The sequence below is a fragment of the Ascidia mentula genome, chromosome 7 (assembly GCF_947561715.1).
Source record: "Ascidia mentula chromosome 7, kaAscMent1.1, whole genome shotgun sequence".
NCBI lineage: Eukaryota > Metazoa > Chordata > Ascidiacea > Phlebobranchia > Ascidiidae > Ascidia > Ascidia mentula.
In genome coordinates, this window is record NC_138572.1 from 7556943 (window position 1) to 7578157 (window position 21215).

The following is a 21215-nucleotide window of genomic DNA, read 5'->3' on the forward strand; positions in this document are numbered from 1 at the left end:
CAGAGCAGTCGCAATTCCCATTTTGGACTTTTATGGAAAATAATTATAGGGACAACGGAATTATACAAAAATTCGGAAAATGGGTATTGTTATCCTGTATATTGTAAGTGGGCACTTTGCCAATCTGCAATAGCAGTGAAGTCCTGTCTTGAGGTATACTGCATCAGCACAACACTACACGAGTTCGCATGATTGGCATGTTGTAGTGAAAATAACGCATTTAGTTCCAACGGACAAATGGAGATAATCATCCGCAATGAACACAGGTTTGATATGAAAGTCTCTCAATGCAGTGTTTTGAGAACGCAGATGGCATCGTTGTTGTCAGATAGACACAGACGTGTTGTAAACATACTTGTACGTGATTTCGACCACATACGTGATTCGAATTTAACAGAGACCAACAAGCGACGTTCGCATATATTGTAAAGAAAGTCCTTATTTTCCCATTAAATAAGTTCAGTAAAGCGTCTAATATGATGTATGCTTTAGCCCTTCAGCGTAAGCAGAACTGTCTTAGGTACCGCGCCCCTTTATTACTGGAAGACACGCCCACGTCGCGGGACATTGCGGTTCTCTATTTGTTGAGCAGGAAACAAAATGCAACAATTTGGAGTAAAAAAAAACGGCGGCTCACTGCAACGGTAATGCACGGAAGAAAAAGAGGGAGATGATTGCTACGCGTAATTTACCGCTAATTCCTCACACAAGGTATTCAGTGTAAAGGGCATACGACGACAAACGCCAAAAAACAGCGATCGGTAAAGATAACAATACGACACAATGCTGAAACTAGACGTTGACACTATTAACAAAATTTTACGTGAAGAAAACAACAGGACGACCCTTCTAGTGTTGGGATTATTGGTGCATTTTCCCAAAGCGCACAGTGCTTTTTTTAAACCTTTTAGTTGGTTGTGAGTAATTTAATAAGATAAGTTGTTGTTGTTGTTGTTGTTGTTGTTACAATTTCACAGGTGGTCCCAATTGCGCTCTTTGATTTCCAAAAAATAACATTTCATTGAAACAGTAGAATAACTTAATCTTATGATTGAAAAAAAATAAGTGTTTATCACACATAAGCGGAAATATGCTTGGGTGTCCAATCACAAACCGCCACGTAGCCTTACTCGGTCGGCTCCGTTCTCTACTAACATTTAGGACATTTTGTATTTTTAAGATGCTTCGAGGTCTTCAGTTAGTTGTGAGGCTTCAATAAGATCCCGGTTACTTTCGAGGATTTCCGCCCAGCGACGATCAAAGAATTCCCGCAGATCATGGCCGGCGCGTCCGATCGCCGACTCGTCTTCGTTGTATATACGGCAGTTGTCAAAAACGGTTCGAACTTCAGTGGAAAACATTTCGTGCGTTTTGTACCTAGAAAAAGTTAACGTCTGTTGTTACACAAGCTAAGGATAAGAGGTAATTTCTGTTTGAACGTTTTCGAGTGTGTGGAACAATCATAAGCTTCGAGTGCAGCAAAATACATTATGGTTGGCATGACATGAAAATAACCGTTAAAAATGGTACACTATGAAATAAATTTTAGATAAGCGGCAGACATGGCCACTGTTTCGACAAATTGGATCTTACGATTCTTCGTCTAGCTCTTTAGATGGCAAGATTGTCACCAGTCACCAAGCTGCACTGAGACCAAATAGGTTGAAATAGTGGCCCCTGTCTGTAGCTAATTTAAAACATATTGTTGGCTCTATTGCTTTTACATAAAATAAATATTTCATTCTATCCGCAAACAACTTTCGGTATAAAGTCTAAAACAGGAGGATATAAGAGCTGCAGACAGGGGTACACACTGTTTCGAACTGTAAGGTCTCATCAGTGCAGCTGATGACCGTGGCACATGCTTGCTGTTAGACTAGCAGGCACACAGATTTCGACTTTGTGGTACCTTTCGGTATAGATATAAGTAACGACAATATATTATGATAACGCAGTGCAAAACATTTTAACGTAAAATCCGTCACTCCGATAGAAAAGCAATTCCAAAAAGCAATTTTCAACCCTACCTTCCTTTCCGCAAACGGTTTTCAATTGTACTAAAATCAATCGGCTTTTTGATGATTTTCTTGTAGTCGGGAACTTCGTTAAGATCGACGGGGTAAAGAAACCAATTGGCTGAGTCGTGAGACTGGAGTTCACGCAGCATTTCGCTGTGAAAAGAGGAAAAGAGAGGCATCGTTACAGGAAAACAAGACATGGATCTTCACAAGGACAAACACAAGCACTGCAGCTGCAAAATTCGAGTCTCATTTTTTCTGTAACTATTGTTATCAATGAAAATGCCAACTAGGATAATTTTTTTTTGTACTTAATGCATTTAACCGCAAACAGTTTGGTAATTAGCACGAAATAATATATTACAGTAGTTTTTTTCACAGAAAAGGCTGAATTTTGATCCATAAGCTTGAAACTTACCGACAAAACGTAGTGTGGGATTTTTTTCGTTTCGCGGATTTTTCGCCCTGAAAAAAAAATAGTTTTCGTTAATAGGAAGATGCGGACTTTTCCGCTTAAAACAGGCAAGAGTTTTGTTGTAACCACGTTAATACGACGAGAAAAGCCAGATATCTTAGTAAAGATCTGAACAGCGTAATAAGCAACATAATAACAACTCAACAACCAAAAGTGCGACTGGGTATTTTCCCACCTTTTCCTTCTCGCGCTCCTTGTCTTTATCCTTATTCTTCTTCTTGCTCTTCTTTTTCTTCTTCTTCGCCTCCGACCCCAGCTCCTGCGATCCGTGGGAGCCAAAATCACACGCGTGAATCGATTCGTCATTGTAAGCCATTCCGCTGAAGGGAAGTTCCCCATCTTCGTCATCGTATCGTTCTACGTCATCGCCGTGTGTGAGGTCATTGGTAAAGGCCGAAGGTCCACCGCCGTCCCTAAGTGTTCAGTTGTGTATTGGTATGGGTGTATAATGTTGAACCAAACTTGCAAAATGTAGACACTTATGGAAGGAATTGGGGTATATTCTAAGGCAGTGTTTTCTATAGTGGGTTTTGCAGAAACCTTTAGTTCTGTACATTAAGTAAACTCCTTAAATATGATAAATATTGGTAAAAAACGTTTGGAGGTTTACTGGACGTTTTGGAGTTTCTATGTCAACTTCAAATAACCTGAAAGGTTATGCGGAAAAAAAGTTTGGGAAACACCCTTAAGGTACTCCACACATAAGTCGATATTGAATCGGGTAAAACCATGGTTATAAACGGACCCAGTAAGCAGGTAATCTATTCCAGCTTCTAAAACAGTCAAAAAAACACATACTTTGCTTTGTCAGTCGATTTCAACGCGTCCGCATTATCAACGGAAGTACGACCACCATGATGGGAACTTTCGTCGGAATATGTCGGGTCGGGTGTGCCAGGGTGGTCCACGTTTTTGTACGTAATTTTTTTCTTCTTGGCAGCGCTGCCCCCTCCTCCACCACCAGAGGGGGTTGTCGAGTTCTTGGGAGGCTGACGTCGTTTCTTTGGGCGAGGACTAGCGTCGGAACGAGTGGATGACTGTAAGATAGTTTAGTCTTATTGGTGCTGTAGAAAGTGTTGCATTCTTGAGGGACTAACAGTTAAAATGTATTGATGCAAACTATGCGTAGGTTTTCCAGGCAAATAACGCCAGGAACGCAATTAACACAATGAAATGCGAGGTTACTGCGCATTCGTAAGCCACGTTGACTACACTGCGAACATATAACGCCCTTTTGTCGGGTCAACTGTAGGACAAACGTCGATGGAATTACACAACAGACAGCAATGGCGCAGATTGGGAACGCAAACTGAAATACAACATATCCAGGGTTATCAAGAAGAACGCCTGTGTCTAAACCACGCTTAACTTGTGTGGCCAGAGTGTAAGAAAAAATTGCACCGCATTCTTTTGTTGCACTAAAATACAACGTTCCCAAACAAACAGACTTTTAAAACGGAATTAATATGTCTAATTCCAATACTATAGCTTGCACTGTTAACTGACAGGACTAGGATATTTTGTTGCTGATGCTGCCAGGCACTCAATAATTTAAGGCTCTTCTGGAAAAAAAAACTTGTCCTCATGAAGGTCTGTTGAATAACGACCGAAACGTCGTCCAAACAAGTTTTTTTGCCAGAAGAGCCTTAAATTATTAAGGATATTTTCTTCGATAATCCATATCTTAACTACAACCATATACAGTGATCCTGGATAATAAACATACCATAGGGGTCTTTTCCCAAGCTATACAGGATTCAAGCATGGTGACGCACATTGACAATTGAGAGGCGCTTGTAGCTGATGATACCGCGTTTCTCCACGTCCTCAGGCCGGCAGCAACGTCGTTCATTCTGTGATAAATGTTAGAAAACCGCTCAGTGTCAGCAAACAACAAAATTTATCTAAGATCATTTACGTCATATTAAGCAGAAATTTTACCCGGAATCGGAGAGAGAGGGTAAGTTGCTAAACTCCGTGGCGCCTCCCTTGCGGATCAGCGGTGGTTTCAGGTACAGCCGCGAGAGGGCGAGTTCGAGTTTTCGGACGAGTTCAACCGCTGCGTGCATCACACTGCGAGGGTCGTGCTGAACGGGATTTGAACAGTCGTGCTTAACATTTGGGTCGTGGTCGCGACTGAGAGGTACGTGAGCCAGATCCATCCGGTTTAAACTGGCTTTCGGCGTCGTGCTCCAAGCCTGTGAGTAATACGTGACGTCAAATGCTGGATTAGAGGGAGTGGAAACGTATTGGATTTTTTTTCAGTAAAACTTAAAGACAACCAAGCAAACAACTCTAATTAAGCTGAATATATACGTTTTCTCCGTTGAAGTTTCGGCATACCGTGACTCGAATAATGTTATTAGTTAATATTGACCTTTGCTTGGCCGTTTGGTCGGCAAAGTCGTCTGATAGCACACCAGCCGCACTGATGAGACCTTATAGGTCGAAACAATTGGCCATCTGTACGCAGCTTACACAACTCATATTATTGGCTCCACTTTGCTTATTATTGACCTTGTTTAAGATTCCAACCGCAACACATCGGTCTGATAATTCCTCTACTTGTTTAAGAGTTTCCATTTCGATTTGGAAAGCAGTTTCCTCTGGATTTTCGAGGATATCTTCCGATTCAACCGGCGCTAAACACAAAAAGTCGATCGATTCAAACTTTTTTGAGAAAATACTGTTTGATGTTAAGGTTTACGAAAACTTTTATAACAAGTCAATGTTGCCCATTAGACTGTTTTCTAATTCTGCTACTTCATCAAAGAGTTCTAGATACAGATATCAGCCAAAATTTGCAAAGTTTTATGGCTTCGATTCGAACCTCACAAAAAAAACACCATAGGTATATTTACTGCGTTTATGCGTTTAATACATACCCCAAAATATTGTAATACCACATATACATATTCTGCTACAAATATTCAGAAAAACAAAAAAATATTTAATATCTTTACGAACCTTTTCTCTTGGACCTAGTTGGAATTGGTTCGTCAACTTCCATTGATTCCTCTTTCTCCGTCGCTTCGTCTTTTTCATTCTCAGTCTTCTCGTCTTTCACTGCTTCGGGAATCGGGCCGTTCGAAAACTGATTTTCTGTAATAATAATTCCACTTACAACGGAAAAGTTGTTGTTTTTCTATGGCAATGCATTTGAGTATGAAATTCGGCCAGCGTGAGTTCCTGGTTGAGTTGACTTTAACGGAGATTTTATGAAGTTAAAAGGGAAATCGTTACTTGATCTCAGACTGACGTACAAATGCTCTTCATTCATTCAGTTACATCAAGTCTCATCACTGATCTCACGAAATTCCATTCATAAATTGTTAACACCACATACGCGTATACATAGGTATGGAAATGCACATTGACGTTATTTAACCCTTGACAGTAACATAATAACAATAGGCATGGTAGAAAACAAAATTACAATTTCGTCAAGAATTGCTTAGCGGTGTGGCTGGCGTCAAAAAAAATTAATAGACACACTTTAACGACAAATTAAAACTTTACAAACCTGGCTTTTTGGCCTCCAGCATGGCATCCGAGCAGTAATTCCTGTATTTAGCGACAGAGCGTGTTAAGTGCTTTTCTCTTATGCCGCGGGAGTGTAGACTCTCCGTCAAGTCTTCGAGAACTTTCTCCTCGCATATCTTCCACCACCCATACTTTGCATCTGCGACGTTGCAAAATGGAAAATAAAACGCTATCTTTGTTGGTAACTTGTGCTATGCTGTTTATACACAAACATACAGGATAAAATATAGCTGCTTTTGTATCTGGTGCGGTAATAATTCGACTGCAAGGGCAATTTATCCAAGAAATAAATCAGACGGTAATTCCACAAAATTTAGAATATATAATTCCAACATAATTTTGCATGTATATTCAGGATGGCAGTTCTTGTTAGATGAATATTAGGGCCTACTAACGATTCATCCACCTTTACCTTTAGGAATGGGCTTTGGTTCATCGTATTGGTCTTCAGCCCTCCAACGAAGACCCATTTCAAATCCCTCCTCGCTTCCAAATTCCTGTCTGACTGCCGCGAACAACTCTGCATTGACTCCTTCATTCTTAAAACCCATAGCACCGTCAAAAACCCCGGGCGGTAAACCCCCGAAAGCGAGAGCGGCCTGGGCCGGGTGCAAAATACTATTGAATTGGTTGTGGGAGTTCGTGGGCGCCGTTGGCTCAGTTTGTGGACGATAAAACGGGGCTGATGGACGCGAGAGGTCTATTGGTGCGTTTTGGGAGTTTTCTTCGGCGCCTTCAGCCTGCGAAAGTAATGCATTGGTGAGGTTCTGGAAGTGCGTTTGAGGAAAAAACATTTTGGGGTATTTGTAGGACTTTGCTCGACAAGTTCGAAAGGAGTTAGTTGGGCAGATAATTCCTCCTTTACTGCAGTAATGTTAAACAAACACGCCATTGGTTTATTCTTAATCGAGTAAAACGTACAGTGGAATGGTTCTTGGTAGCTTGGGAGAGCTTAGAGCATTCCTGCACCAAAACTTCCTGTGGATCTGTAACCTGGCGGTCTTGGTTCGGAGCAGAAATACGTGTTAAGGCCTGAAATAAAAGCATTTTAAATTGTTTATACCCAAAAGACACGCAAGCATATGTACCGAGGCTAAACTGTAGTCAAATTGGTCATGTATAACAGCACCAAAATTAAATTTACAAATAAAAGCTCGCGGGCTGTTCAAATCATCGTACAAAAAAAGCAGCAGTTTTAATTTAGAAGACAAGTACCTGCATTTGAGCCTGACTCAATTTGGATGGGTCAACACCAATACTCTGCAAGGTGAGTGCAGTCAACTTTCCAATCTCAGATCTGTTAAAGTCCTGATCACACCTTCCAGCACCTTAAAGATTTAACCAAATTTTCGTTGACACAAAACTGTCCGATGTCGCTATCGTATTATAAAGGGGGGAATTTTTTTTCTCGAAGTTTCGGAACAGACAGAAATCAAAAATGCATCCTGTTTTAAGATACCTGTCGTTTTCGTTTGAAGGTCATGGTTGGTTGGCGTCGATGACGCAACAAGTGGGACGCGTTCACTTGAGGTCACAGCTTGAAGACTACAGTCTGGCGATTGCTGAACATGTCTGTTTTGATCTAAACAAAATCAAACATAGATAATCGGTACAAGCAACGAAAGCTTAAAAATTGGATCTTTTTTGATTTTGTTTATATCATTGGACATAAAAAATGCCCCAAAGGTATTTTCTACACATAACTCGACTATTATGTCAACTGTATGCGCGCGAGTGTACAAAATGTCAAAATCTGTACCCCCAATGCTAGCAAATATTTATACCCATGCAGAGAACTTCTACCAACAAAATAGACATACTTGGATAAAGAATGTGAGATGAAGAAGCAACTGCCTTTGCAGCGATCGCCTTCGCCGCCGCAACCACGCTGTCTTCTTCCACATCCCGTTTCGCTTCCTTGTTTGTTACGTCACTATCGCGACGCGGCGAGACCTTGACGTCGCACGGCGTAATTCCGTTAACATCGGCGAACGATGCCGGGCGGTTTTCCGTGATTTTAAGCGTTGGTTCATTCGTAAGTGCTGGTTTTGTGTCAGGGGAATTCCCCAGGGGATTTTCGCCCACTCCTTGGACGGGACCATTCTGCAAAACTAGCGTTTCGGTTTTAACGGCGTTCACTGGAGTTTCATGCGGCTGTGGTTTGTATTCAACCACTGCCATCTCTTGGTCCACGTTCTCGGTTTTCACAGAAGGTTTTTCGGGCTCGTCGGCCAGTGTTTCACATTTGATTTCCATGTTTTCCACGTCTGGTTTCGAATCACAGCTTTCCTGCACTTCAGATTTTTCCCCTTCAGTTACTTCAATCATTTCAGCTTCGTCGTCAAGCCAACAACCACTTTCCAGGCCCTCCACATAGATCTGTAAGTATATTAAACAGTGTGTCCCAAGGGGTTTGTATTCGGAAAGACGGCCAGTTGCACTGGATTTCGTTAATGGTAGTTACAGCCAGGTCGAAAGCAGCAGTGTTTCACAAACTTTTTTTTCAAATGACCAAAATCTCTCCATACATCACCTGGTGAGCTTGGCTGCGCTGTATTTTTCTTTATGTACTATATTATATATTTACCTAGACTGGTCCACGAAAAAACTACCACTGGCCCACTAGGTCAGAAACAATGGTACAAAGCTATGTAAACGATCAAGATTTTACTAATATCCAATACTCACTCCTCCAACATTGGAAAGCACCCAGTAACGTCGTTTGTATCGATCCTGTCCCAGGTCCAGTGCACGCAACGGTTTGGAACTCATAAACATTTTCTCGTTAAATGATTGGTGCTCCTACAAAAGCCAATGCGACAGACAGTGATTATACTGTTATAAGTTGTATAGTTCCACCCGATAAAAAACGGTCGTTTAAGGAAATTTGAACAGCTGTATATTGTAGAAAAACAAAGTACCCAGGGGTGATTTTCTTGGAAATTGTGTAAGACAAGCACAATACGCTGTTTATTAAGAACCATGTATTGCAAAAACATGGAAACTACTGATACTATAGCACATATATTTAAAGTACATTTGATTCACCTGCGTCAATTTTTTCATCTTCTTTTCCATCGGCGTCTCGTTTTTCACTTTGTTTTCGTTGGAACTCTGGTTCTATGCAAAGAAGTAATTAAAATCCAACCACACTTTTCAATTCCACGTTTTCTACCGAGTCGTCGTCACCCTTGACTGAATCTTTCTCGTCCTTGACCTCCGTCTCGCCGCTGATTGGCTGGCGCATTTTGGCACGTGACTTGAATGGCGAATTGGCGGACGCATCGCTTTCGTCGTTTGCGTGTTCAACACGTGCTCTAATGTACACAATACATTGAATTATAAAAAGCAGCAACACGCAAACCACAGATATATGGAATTAGCGGCACAAAAGGTTATCTACATATATTATGTAACATGTTTATAAATGTATAATATGCAACATTGAGAAATAAAGCCACATTGCTGTGCAGTTGGTTGAAGATACTTTGCTGTGTGTTAGTAAAGATTACAAAACAAACATTTTTCAAGACAGTACTGAACCTGGCACAAAGAATTTTTCATTCTTTATCATGACATCACTTTTTTCAAGTCTATAGATAAATTAATACAACCCTCCCCATATAAATCTACAAACGATCGTTTCGCCCACCTTAATGTTAGCAATTTATTTTGCACACAAAAATCTTTCGCCAACACAGATAGCATAACTATGACACTGACACCAGTGTCGGTAACGCGATAAATCAGCTCGTAATCATTAAAAAAACAGACACAAATCACTTACTGGCGAATTTTTCCTTCCACGACCCACTTATCTCTTCGTAGAGTTGCGAGGTTTTCAAGATGCCGTTCGATCTCAGAACACACCGGTTGACTGCACACGAGTTCGTTTACCAAAAAGGCGAGGATCTCAGCTTTTCTATCCCCGCTGAGCGACAGAAACGGCTCGGTCTCAAGGCAATCCGTAATCTGCGTGGATATACATTGCTGTCTCCCAAAGCTTTCAATGGTGCGAAAGAAAGGGTTCGTAAAAACGACATATGTTGTGTCTAAAGCACGTAATAATTAAAAAACAAACATCTGCAAGCATTTTCGTCGCAAAGCTGTGAATGTGAAGCTTATGTCGTCTTTCTTGACGGCACTCAAAATACAAGTCAGACATAATAAATTCGAACCTTAAACCTGGGAACCCCTATATACGACACAAGACTGATTTCAGCCCTTCTGATTTCAGCCCTTCAAATGCCCCTTATATTTTCGATTCGCTAATCCGGACATACTGCTATACAAAACCAAAAAATCCGGATTCACGAAGTCTGACTGCACATGTCCACCATGCTGCCTGCTTATGTATAGCGGCGTTGCCTTGTGCTGTAACTATTACCAGGCCAATGGTCGCTTCTTGTAGTTGTTAAAACCGCTTACCTCGCTTTTATGGCCATGACGTGCCCACAGGAACAGCCTGAGGATCTCGGAGTAATTACTCTTACTTACATCAATGTCTGTTACCTTAACCCCAGTCGCACAATGAAGCTGAAAGCAAAGTAAACAATGTATGGAAAAAAGGGCACCAGTTTATATCAAACTTCATATCAACAAGAAGGTAAAATCGATTTTTAAAGTGAAAATAAACCAGCCAAACAATGTATAGTTGTTTTTAATCATTCATGTTTGTTTAAGAAGTTTCGACAGACAACAACTGGTGCAATTAGGAGCCAGCCTTTTTGTTGTCAGATTTATGACCAATTACGTGTGTTATTCATAAAATCTTGGTTTGCTATTTTCTCTACAATACTATTTCTTGAAACCCAATAACTGCAACGTCCAATAACGCAACTTTGCGCTCACACCCAATCGCATTTTGACGTCGGGGATGAGTGTAGAAGTTCAAATGCAATCTACTTACCCAAGGTCCGGGCGCAGGCACGCCTGGGTCACACAGACACTGGTGTAGCAATGCCATTGTGAGTTGAACAAGAGATCCAGTATGTTCAGGGTCGTTTAATAAACCACGTTGAAGTTGTTCGCACGTCGGAATCACGGACTCGTCTGCACAATTGTATGTAACTTACAATTCGATGCTTTATGACGTTACAATCAGTAAGGAATGACGTCATTGCGTAAAAACACATACAGGAGTACGTACGATGTTAATGTGTAATGTCATTGATAACTTTTTAAGTGCTAAACATTCTGCAAAATCGCTAATAATTGACAAAAGTTTTAATGCATAATGAACGCTTTGGTATAGTAGTTACCGAGTAGAATTGCATCCTTAAAGGTAAGAAGGAATTCCAAGACCATTAAAACGTCAGCAGTGGCGTTTCCGCTTAGTTGAGTCCATCTGTCGGAATTCTCTTTGTCACAAATTGTCCCTGTAACGAAATACACATTGCTGTAAAACCGAGAACGCGGATGCGGTTCTTGAGACGACTGATGCGTAAAATAAAAAGAATAAACTTTAAGGAATTAATTCTTTAAACACAATTTGACCACAGCGTCGATAAGTTTAAATAATAATAACGAATTCTTATTTGGATTTCGTAAAGAGACAACCAAACTAATGGACAAGAGAGTTTTTGAGAAAGTTTTGCGAATTCTTTTTCAAATTGTTGGGCGAAGTAGACCAGATTGTTAAGTTTGATTCGGTTCCACAAACCAATTACTGATAATTGAACAGAAACTGCTGATACATTCACGGAAACGATTTACATCTTTTCAAACAAAACCCCATAATAGCAGTCCAAATGCATCTAACAGTACAGGAATTTGAAAATAACAAATCGGTAGATTCCATTCGAGAATTTGAGAATATTCTGTAATAGTGAAAACGTCAAAAAGTGAGTACAGGAATCAACCTGCTGTGCAAGTCGGTGAGTTCTAGGAATATAATATTCTGTAATAGAGTAGTAATCCATCACTACTTAACAGGAAAATGCCTAAGATTTACGGCTTCAAATTGTACCTTGCAAGTTCTCCATTTTTGGCAGAGGCCGAAGGTTCTTCAATTTCATATCCTCAACCGGCATCTTCAGTTCCCGAGCGAGCTTCATCGCTCTTCTTCTCTGCTCCAGCTTCCGCTCCCGGATGTAAATCTTCTCGTTCCTTATCTCCTCCCGCCTCTTGTCCCGCTCTGCCGCTCTCCTCTTGGTCTCGATATTTTTCAACAGGATGAGATGTTGCCTCCTTCGCTCCCGCTCCTAAGGATAAATTCTGGTTAAAACGGTTTTTGTGGAAAAAATCTGTGTGTTACATAATAACGTGGCTGGTCCAGCTAGGCTGCAATTGCCTGGGCTGCAATGCCTGCCAGTAGCCCTAGTGATCTTGATACGATAGGTGTGATCGCAAAGTAAGAACTTGCGCAAGTGGGGCGAGACCCTGCCAATAATGCGATATTTACAACTTGCAGGGGTCAAGATTTTAATCAATTTACCTGTTGTTTAAATAGGAGTTGTTGCTGCCTTTGTAATTCTCTTTCCTGTGTAAAAAAGGTCATGGTTTAATTTTTGCGTCAAAATCAAAATGCTTCCGTTGTTAGCGTTAGGCATGGTTAAAAACTTGCTACTCTAATGGTTTTGCTTAAGGGTGGGCAGTTGGTATTTACATTGTAGCAGGTATTTACACGGGGATAAGAAGATGTTGGTGTGGATGCTGAATCATAGGGGTTGGTTATATCAATAATTCACTACATCTATGGAAGAAGAGATGCATGAGCAGGTTGGTGATTTTAAAGGAGAACCGACAAGAAAAGTTATTATCGCTGGATTATAGCAAGAGGTTGGTAAACAAGAAATGAGGTTAAATTCAGCCTGGACGAGCTTTAGTTTTTTAACTGCTACAATTAAGCACTTCACACAAGCCGAACCTTGGCCTTGCGCAACGCTTCTTGATATTTCAATTGCCTTGCAGCCTCCATCTTCTGCCGCTCCTGCGTGGACCACAACAATGCCAGGTCGGTGCCCAACTTATGAGGCCAAAACAATAACACGACGTCTTTCGACTTACCTCTATCATCTGCCGCTCGCGCATTTCCCGCTCCAACTTCTGCTGTTCGAGTTTCTGTTGTCGTTCTTTCTGGCGCAATATCTTCGCCAAGCGCCGCTGTTCATTCTTCTGTTGCATCTTCAGTTCGACTGCAACAGGAAAAGGACAAATGATTTTATTTAGCTGCTAGAAAATATTTATGGCGCCACAATGGGGACATACGAGTTACACGAAGAGTGATAACCGTTTATAAACCAATTTATTTGCAAAAAAAAACGTTGAATTTCGCAAAAAAAATTGCATGGGGCCGGTCCTATAACCTTCGTCACCGTCTACATTCAATTTGTCCACTGCAAGTTGTACTACTTTTTGTTGAAGTTCACGAAAATAAAATGAATTGAATTAAAAAGATGAAATAGAACAGCAAAAAACCTTGCACTAAAATTGCATTTAAATGAACGGCGTTCTCTACAAACTCACCTCGTACTTCTGTGGCCTAGTACTTGTCATACTTGATACGACCGGACATTACATTTAGGGATGAACCGAAAGTTCGGTTTGCCGAATTTATTCGGCCGAAACTAAGGTTTTTATAATTATTCGGTTTCGGCCGAATTTTGCAAAAAAATTTTTTCGGCCGAAACCTTTTACTGCATCCAACGCTGATACGCAAAGTTTAGTATAGATTAGAATCAATGTTTAAACAGCACGAATGTGATCGTTTAATTTGTTTATTGTCCCCGAAATGACTAAAATCAACTTTTAGCATTTGGTACAGCAGTCGAGGTTATTCTTTCAGTGGCAACAAAAGGCTGTATGATAGAATCAGATCCAATCCAGCACATGATTTGTTTAAATTTATTGCATTTAAAGAGATGGATACCAAAATTAGTTTCGGTTTATTCGGCCGAATTTATTCCGGTTTCGGCCGAATAAAAAAAAATGCTGTATCGGTGCATCACTAATTACATTACACTCAACCTCTAGTGCTTTTTTGTTGTCGGACTAAGGAAATGTGTACAGAATTGCAAAGTAGTACGATTACCTGCTTGCTTCATCGCCTTCTGGCCCGCCTCTTTGAAGCAACGCTCTTCCAGAAGTTTCTTCGCGTCCTGGGGATTTCCCTTCCAACCATCGTCGGCCCTGTAACAACGACGTAAGGACGTGAATAATTCACGGATTAAGCGATGTTATTATGAAAGCAGCGTTTGTGAAACATTTTTCACTGTTGTGTGGCAGGTAATCGGAGATGACTGCAACACGTGTTTCTATTTCACACCGAGCAAACATTTTCGCTTGCGACTCCCTTTTAAGTGTAAATAATTTCTTCGGCAACCGTTAATTTTTTGTTTGAAAATAATTTTTAGATATTTTACTGCACGATTAAATTGTAAATCAAATGACCGAAATGTTATCATTAAAGCGTACTTTATGAAATAGCACAACTAATTGTTGTACTTCGTGAGACAATGGACTTTTCGCGACCGATAAAATTCGGTGTGCGACCCCCGGTTTGAAAATCCCGGCACTGAGAAATATTCTGGGACAGCTTAGAAATGAAAAGCCGTAGAATGATAGTTTTTACCCTTTTCCAGCCTTGTCGTCCAATTCTGAACCGTCGGAATCGTAAACTTCTTCATCCAGCTTCGAAAAAAACTTCTCCGCTTGCAGAGGGTCAAGTTTCTGCGCAAGCAATAAACAACCCAGTTAAATCTTTTCAAATTTTTCGGACCCCTAAAACTACAAACAACTTTTACGGCCAGGTGATTTTGTATAATCTACACTAAAATGTGGCAAACGGAGCAAAATAACAAAAAAGAATATTTAATAAGGCTAAAAAAGTACGCACTTTCCAACAAAAGAAATACATTTAATGTAAAACGATACTGGTAACAAAATTAACACGTCCAAGGGCTAAGAAACACTGTATAATAGTCAACAAAGTGTTAGAGCGAATGTTTGATGAGGTTTCACATACCCGTTCGTTGTCGAAACTGTCATCGTCGTGTGGACGGTGGTAAAAGGATCCAATCTTTATGTTGGTGGCAAAGCTAAAATGTTGTTTGTCGTATTTCGTCTCTGTAGTTTCCGCTAAGTGCTGTAACAAACCAAAGCTGGAGTAAAAGGATGCAGAAAAGCATATACTGGTGCACAATTTCTGTTCGAGCAAAATATCAGAAGTGTCAAACTGGCCAAATCCGGGAGATTCTATGTTAAAATTAGAAGTAGTAATGCCGACTGAATGTCATTTATTTTCGGTGGCATGAAGAAATCAATTTCTGCCACGCTATTTTATTAACAACTGCACACCCTTCTAACCTGTACAATGTCATCGAGCGAAGTAAACTTTTTTCCATCCGGCGAAAAGTAGGTGACGTCACTTTTGAAATTTTCCGCGTCTCCAGTAAAACGGACCTGCGCATTGTTAACAATAACGTGATTATTCCACAAAAGGCATATTTCTTTGCCTGGGAGGCAAGATTGTCTGCAATGTCACACCGCCCGTATAGATAAGACCTTATAGGTCAAAACAGCGGACATCTGTATGCAGCTCAAAAAATAACGTAAGCGTTCAGTACAGAGCCAGAATTATAATAACGGGTAAGTCTTTTAAGCTTTTTGCAATGAATTTCGGCTACCTCTCGGCTCCATCCAACTTGTAAAGGTTCCTTCAGTTCGGATTCGTTAATAACGGGACCCCTGTCCTTGCGTGCTTGTTTATCTGTGATGTAAAAAAGTTTTAAATGGTGACTTTGAAAACGCTAATATGATTTAGTGCTTGGGAATTTTAGAGATAGACTGGTTGCTATAGCTTAAAAAACAGTCTTTCGATTACGACAATATAAAAGAAATAACCAACAATTGCCACAGAATGCTGCTGACATTAGAGAAACCCATTGGAATATTATAGACCAGACGTTTGAAAACTTCGGCCTGCTGGCCAAATCTGACTGGCTGGGTACTTAATCTGCCCTCTACCCCAATGTTAGTATAAATAAGTGCCGCTTAAAAAAAGCTGTTGATAATTTAATACAAGTCTAGTAATCCGTGTTTTTGCTTTTCGGTTACAACTTTTAAAGGTCTATTATTGTAAATAGGCGAGTCCACAATCAATCGTCCAGTTTGCACATACATTCCCAATGGCCCCTCTGTCAGATTTTCATACTAGTAGAAAAGTCTATCCACCCATGTTGTATAGACCCACACAATACAATTGCCTCAGAACATATTAGGTACCAGGATTTCACAAACGAAGTACAAATACGGGGTAACGGCCGCGGGGAGTTGGTGCTTTCCACAGGCGTGACTAAAACTGCAAGCCCATGCATAATTTATGCGAGAAGTATCACACACACTACCCCGAGTAGCCGACATCCTTGGGTCGCTTGGTGTCGCTTTCCACAAAACCGACACCAAGAAAAATCGATCAGGTTGCTTTTGATCTTGAGAATAAATCGCGTTGTCGGGCGTGACGAACAAGGGCTTACATGCAGTACATATGTTATGGCGGAACGTATTACGCCTGAGATTTGACGAAACGTAGCATTTGGGGTCGCGCAAGTGCGTTCGGCTTTATGCTCTGCGGCGTTTCTTGTTAGTAATTTTAATGGCTGCCCAGCATTTTGTTCTGAGCAAATGCAAAGTTTTGTGTAGTATTTCCGACACACGCGTACGCTATCCTAAAACCTTTTTCTGTTAGGCTGAACGAAAATGCACCAAGCGACGGCTGTGGTTTTCTTAACAATTTCATGCCTTCGCCATAACTAACGTGAAGTTAAATCCGTTACTGAGCATCAACGTCAGTCACGCAAACGCGTTGGGATTGCCACAACTGCAGCAACAAGTAAGTCAAAGTACGCCTTGGGAAAAAATCAAACAAAACTGAACAAAATATTTAAAATTTCGTGGTAAAAAACGCTCACCTTCCATTGGTTCCCGGTCACGTGACGACTCACCGAAGCGTGACGTTTCGGCCTAAAACAGATACGGTTCGCAATCGCACATAAAAAATATCATGTAATCGTTAGTTCTACCTTGTGTATTACCGATACACGGTTGGTCTTCTCCGTTTTACCGGAGTCTTTGCCATTGCTAAGATTCTCAAGCTCTCTTGCCAAGTTGAGTTGTTCCATTTGCAAGCGATGCATCTCCGCCGCGACTGTAGCCGTCAGAAGTTCATTGATTTTGTTCAAATCTCCCTGTTTGCCATCGCCGCCTCCGCCGCTGTTGACTAACATTTCCCCATACGCCTCCAGCATGAGCTTGTTCATATCTTCCTGCGACGGCTGACCCACGTCGGGCTGCGGCATCCCAGTGAAAAAATCCCGATTGTTGAACTTAGCCGCTGTGGTGGAAAGTGTCGCTTTGATTTTCTCGGCCCCAACGCCAGGACTGCTTTGCTGCTTCCGCTGAGGGAACTGCTTGACGAGTCTTACCGGCGATGCACTTTTCCTAGCCTCGGAACGCTCAGGGGTTTGTCGGGCTTTCACCAGGGGCAAAGGTGACGTCTGCGATAAGTCGCGGCTCGTGTTGCCTTCCAGTGGCGATGACGCCGCTTGTCGTTGCAGCGAGCTGGCCACCGAAGTTGGATTGGGTTGTTTGCGTCGACTACGGTTCTCCGTCGGCTTCGCGAGAGTTTTTTCTTGACCGGACGGGTTCGAAAATGATGGCGAATGTCTCGCGTTAGGGTCTTGTTGTTGCATTTGTGAATACAGAGCGGCCATAAATGCAGCTGGGTCGGAGTCTGTGAAAGCAAAATAAAGTACATCGTCAAGAAGTCTGTCACAGCCCTAATGCCTTTTACGGCGTCAAAAAGGTTGCGCTGACAACCTAAAACGACGTACAGCCTGGCGAGGCAATTAGAAAATCAATAAAATATGACCCTCTCCCCGTCTCAGCAATCCATTGGAAAGATGTTATGGTAAATGTGATAAGACTAACAGGTTGACTCTCCCTTTTAAATTCATGTGAAACATAAACATTTGGCTCATGTTGCTGATATACAAAGTTTGCCATATAAGGTAATACATACAACAGTACTTGCTGATATCTGTGTTCTACACAGTTTTTTAGAACAATTATTACTGATGCTGCCAGGCATGTTTTATTGCTGCATTACGGGTCTTCTGGTAATAATTTTTTTATGCCATGCAGCCGCCATGCAGTAGCCTTTATCAGGATGTAGAAAAATGTGAATATCACACTGTGGACAATGTTTTTTAGATCTTTAGGAACAATCCATCCACATGCAAGGGTTGCCTGTATACTCAAGTATTTTTTGTCCAGCTAAGCCTTATGTCTAATCTTACTGACTTTGTGTTATAAATATAAAGTCCTGTTAGGCATAAAGTCCTGTTCCAATGAAACAACAAATTTTGTGTGAAAATATCAACACATACCAATTGCTTTAGCTATTTGGTGATCCAGACCTCCAGTCATAGATTTATTTGATGATTTGAATTCTTTATTTTGACTGCTTGATCTACTGTTTAAAGTGGCGCCATCGTGTGATGAAGAAGGTCTAGAAGAAGGCCGTGAGCGGTTGGAGGTCTGCTGTACACTTGCTTGTGGAATCTAAAAAGAAGTATTTAACTGACCACAGTTGTACTACATAGCATAAATACAAGGCCATATAGGTGTAACATGAAAATAAATACAAAGGTAATGTAGTAGTAATAAGCACATATTTTATAAAAGCTTTTCAGTAAATTTCATTCAATCTGCAACAACGATAATGTCATTTTTATAATACCATGCATTTAACATATGTTCTTTTGGATAGATAGACACACTTACAAAATAGCTAAACTGTTATAAAAGTAATGCTGCCTCTAATTGATTAATGTTTACTTTTTACAGCGCAATTCCTTTATACTCTTTGGCCAAACATGGTGACTTTGTATATCACTAAAATACCAACAACCATGCTGATATAATTTACCTGGCCGAGAGCCATAAGTGCTTCAATGTTGGCCTGTGAAGGTTGGAGGGAGTTTAAAGACATATAATCTTGGAAGTTATTGGAAGATGAAGAATTCTGATGATGGGATGAAGTCGACTGTAAACAAATAAAATTCCATTCGAAATATGGTAAATCAACGAAATAAAGCAAAAAGTCCAAAATTCATACTGTCACAATAAAATTAACTATCATACAATGAAGGAAACCCCCATTTTTTTAGCACAGTTATTGAAAGTGGGAGAGTTCTTTTACCTTTTAATGCAAATCACTCACCCTTTGGGACGATTGTGGAGACTTAGTTTGTTTTTTATTGAGAACCTGCAGGGCAGCCTGGATTTGCTCTTGCTGCTGCTGAAGTTGCATTTGCTGCAGAATGAACTGCTGTTCAAACTGCCGCAGTAGCTCAGCCTAGGACAGGGAAAAAAACTATCAAAATCGAATGCAAAAACAGCTTTCTAGTAACACTTAAAAATATTCAACATTCACTACTAAATCAGTATATACATCGTACCATCCCAATACTTACTTGCATAATTTGTTCAGTTTGTGCCTGCTTTTGTGCCAAAGCTTCATATTGCTAAAAAAGCATGTGGTTATGGTGAGTAATGGAATAGACAAAACAGACAATGAAAAAGTAGTTCCTGCCACACTTACATTTGAAATTACTTTTGAAACTGTTTCTGAGGAATTCATATTAGGGCTTTTGATTTTTCTGGACTGTCTTGAAGGGGTATGGGGTCTTGGAGAACTGTGGTTAGGTAAGTTTCTTGAGGATGAAGAGTTATTGTTCATCCATGAGTTCTTGTATCCTACAAAACACAGCATATCCATGATATCTTTTTCTATTCAAACTTCATAAACCCAAACTCCTAAACAGACAGCAGTTGTCAAACAATCCCATGTAATTAATTGGCTGTTCTTCACGGTTGGTTTCCTTTTCCTAAATATTTATAAGAACATGCAGTATGGTGAAATGTGCATTACACCTGTAGGCTACAATCCAATACCCGTATGCTACGTAGACCAGCCAAAGTGATGTTGAATTTAAAAAGGAATTCAGGCAGAGTGTGTTTTATCAGAAACAAAGTTTGTGATACCTTGTGCAGGTGAAACGCTTGGAGATTTTCTATGTGCTGACGAACTTCCAGAATTTCTTTTACTGGAATTCGAGGAAGTCTGTTTGCTTGATGATGGGCCATTTTTCTCGCCAAGACTGCCAAAAGCATTGACAGCATTGAGCTGAGGCAAGAATGCAGGTGGTACAGCACCACCCATTGCTGCCAACAACTGAGCCTGCTGGGCCATTGCAAGCCAATCTAAAAATTCATTAATTAAAACAAAATTATATAAAAAAAAAAAATATAAAAAAATTGTGTTGCAACCACCTGTAGCAGCATTGCCTGGGAGAAAACCAGGCGGGAAACCCCCTGGTGGTAAAGCACCCATTGCACCCAAGGCTGCCATTGCAGTTGGATCCATCATGGGCATACCACCAGCTCCAGCCAGCAACTGTTGGGCATCTAATCCTGCAGGCATCATTCCAGTTGCTGCAAGAAAATGTAGTGTTTCAATAATTGCCACGAATTAACACAGTTAGGGTATGTATGTGAAAATGTCCATGAAAAAATTAATATTTCCTCTAACATTTAAGCATTTTTCTTTCACAGTGACTTTATACATACTTTCTGTAACACAAGTTACAGTTTGGGACACAAACATCAACTTTCAGACTAGGTATCACAGACTTACCACCTAACATGGAGGGGTCAAACAGACCAGCCAGTCCCAGTTGCGAGGCAAGAGCCATATCTTGCATACTGGGATTTCTCTGGCCACCATTGCCTTTGTTGCTTTTGCCTCTTCCTCTTTTCATATCCATAATAAAGTTATTATGGCTAACACAATCATTATGAAATTAAGTTTAACAATGGTACCAAGTATTTTGTTCTATAATCTTACTCTGCCTCTGTTTAAACAAAACAAATATGTTAACCAGAAATTTCCCAGTCACATAAAGTTGCCTATGCATACTTGTTATTTAATTAAACAGATTAAAAAGATTTTCAACTTAACAAATCCAAGGAGCAAATATAAAAAAAAATGCACTTTATTGACTGAGGAAAGGCAATTGTGCAAAAGTAGACAGGTGATTGCATGCTTGCCCATACAATACAAGGCTTTCTTAAGCTACAAAACATGACAGATCGACAGTGCAAAAAGCAAATGCGAT

General features: G+C 40.6%; 1 protein-coding gene across 2 annotated transcripts; it reads right to left on the minus strand.

Moving 5' to 3' along the window:
• Window positions 1-200: 200 nt before the first annotated feature.
• On the minus strand, window positions 201-20947 carry LOC145908382 (bromodomain adjacent to zinc finger domain protein 2A-like). Of its 2 annotated transcripts, XM_082995647.1 has the most exons (40): window positions 20735-20947; window positions 20083-20532; window positions 19640-19794; window positions 19512-19562; window positions 19259-19393; window positions 18965-19081; window positions 18423-18597; window positions 17058-17767; window positions 16947-16998; window positions 15663-15745; window positions 15343-15438; window positions 15002-15121; window positions 14609-14706; window positions 14069-14166; window positions 13045-13172; window positions 12905-12967; window positions 12473-12517; window positions 12005-12239; window positions 11298-11414; window positions 10946-11088; window positions 10465-10572; window positions 9824-10008; window positions 9212-9353; window positions 9085-9156; window positions 8725-8838; window positions 7857-8415; window positions 7496-7618; window positions 7252-7364; window positions 6958-7068; window positions 6449-6776; window positions 6017-6175; window positions 5461-5595; window positions 5011-5135; window positions 4435-4691; window positions 4220-4346; window positions 3292-3530; window positions 2669-2906; window positions 2437-2483; window positions 2028-2171; window positions 201-1377 (listed from the first exon to the last, which is right to left on the minus strand). In XM_082995647.1, exons 1-40 carry the CDS (start codon window positions 20862-20864, stop codon window positions 1176-1178), a joined length of 6729 nt encoding a protein of 2242 aa, XP_082851773.1. In that variant the 5' UTR covers window positions 20865-20947; the 3' UTR covers window positions 201-1175. The 2 variants fall into 2 exon arrangements, with proteins under 2 accessions (XP_082851773.1, XP_082851774.1); XM_082995648.1 differs by lacking the exon at window positions 12905-12967.
• Between the last annotated feature and the right edge of the window lie 268 nt (window positions 20948-21215).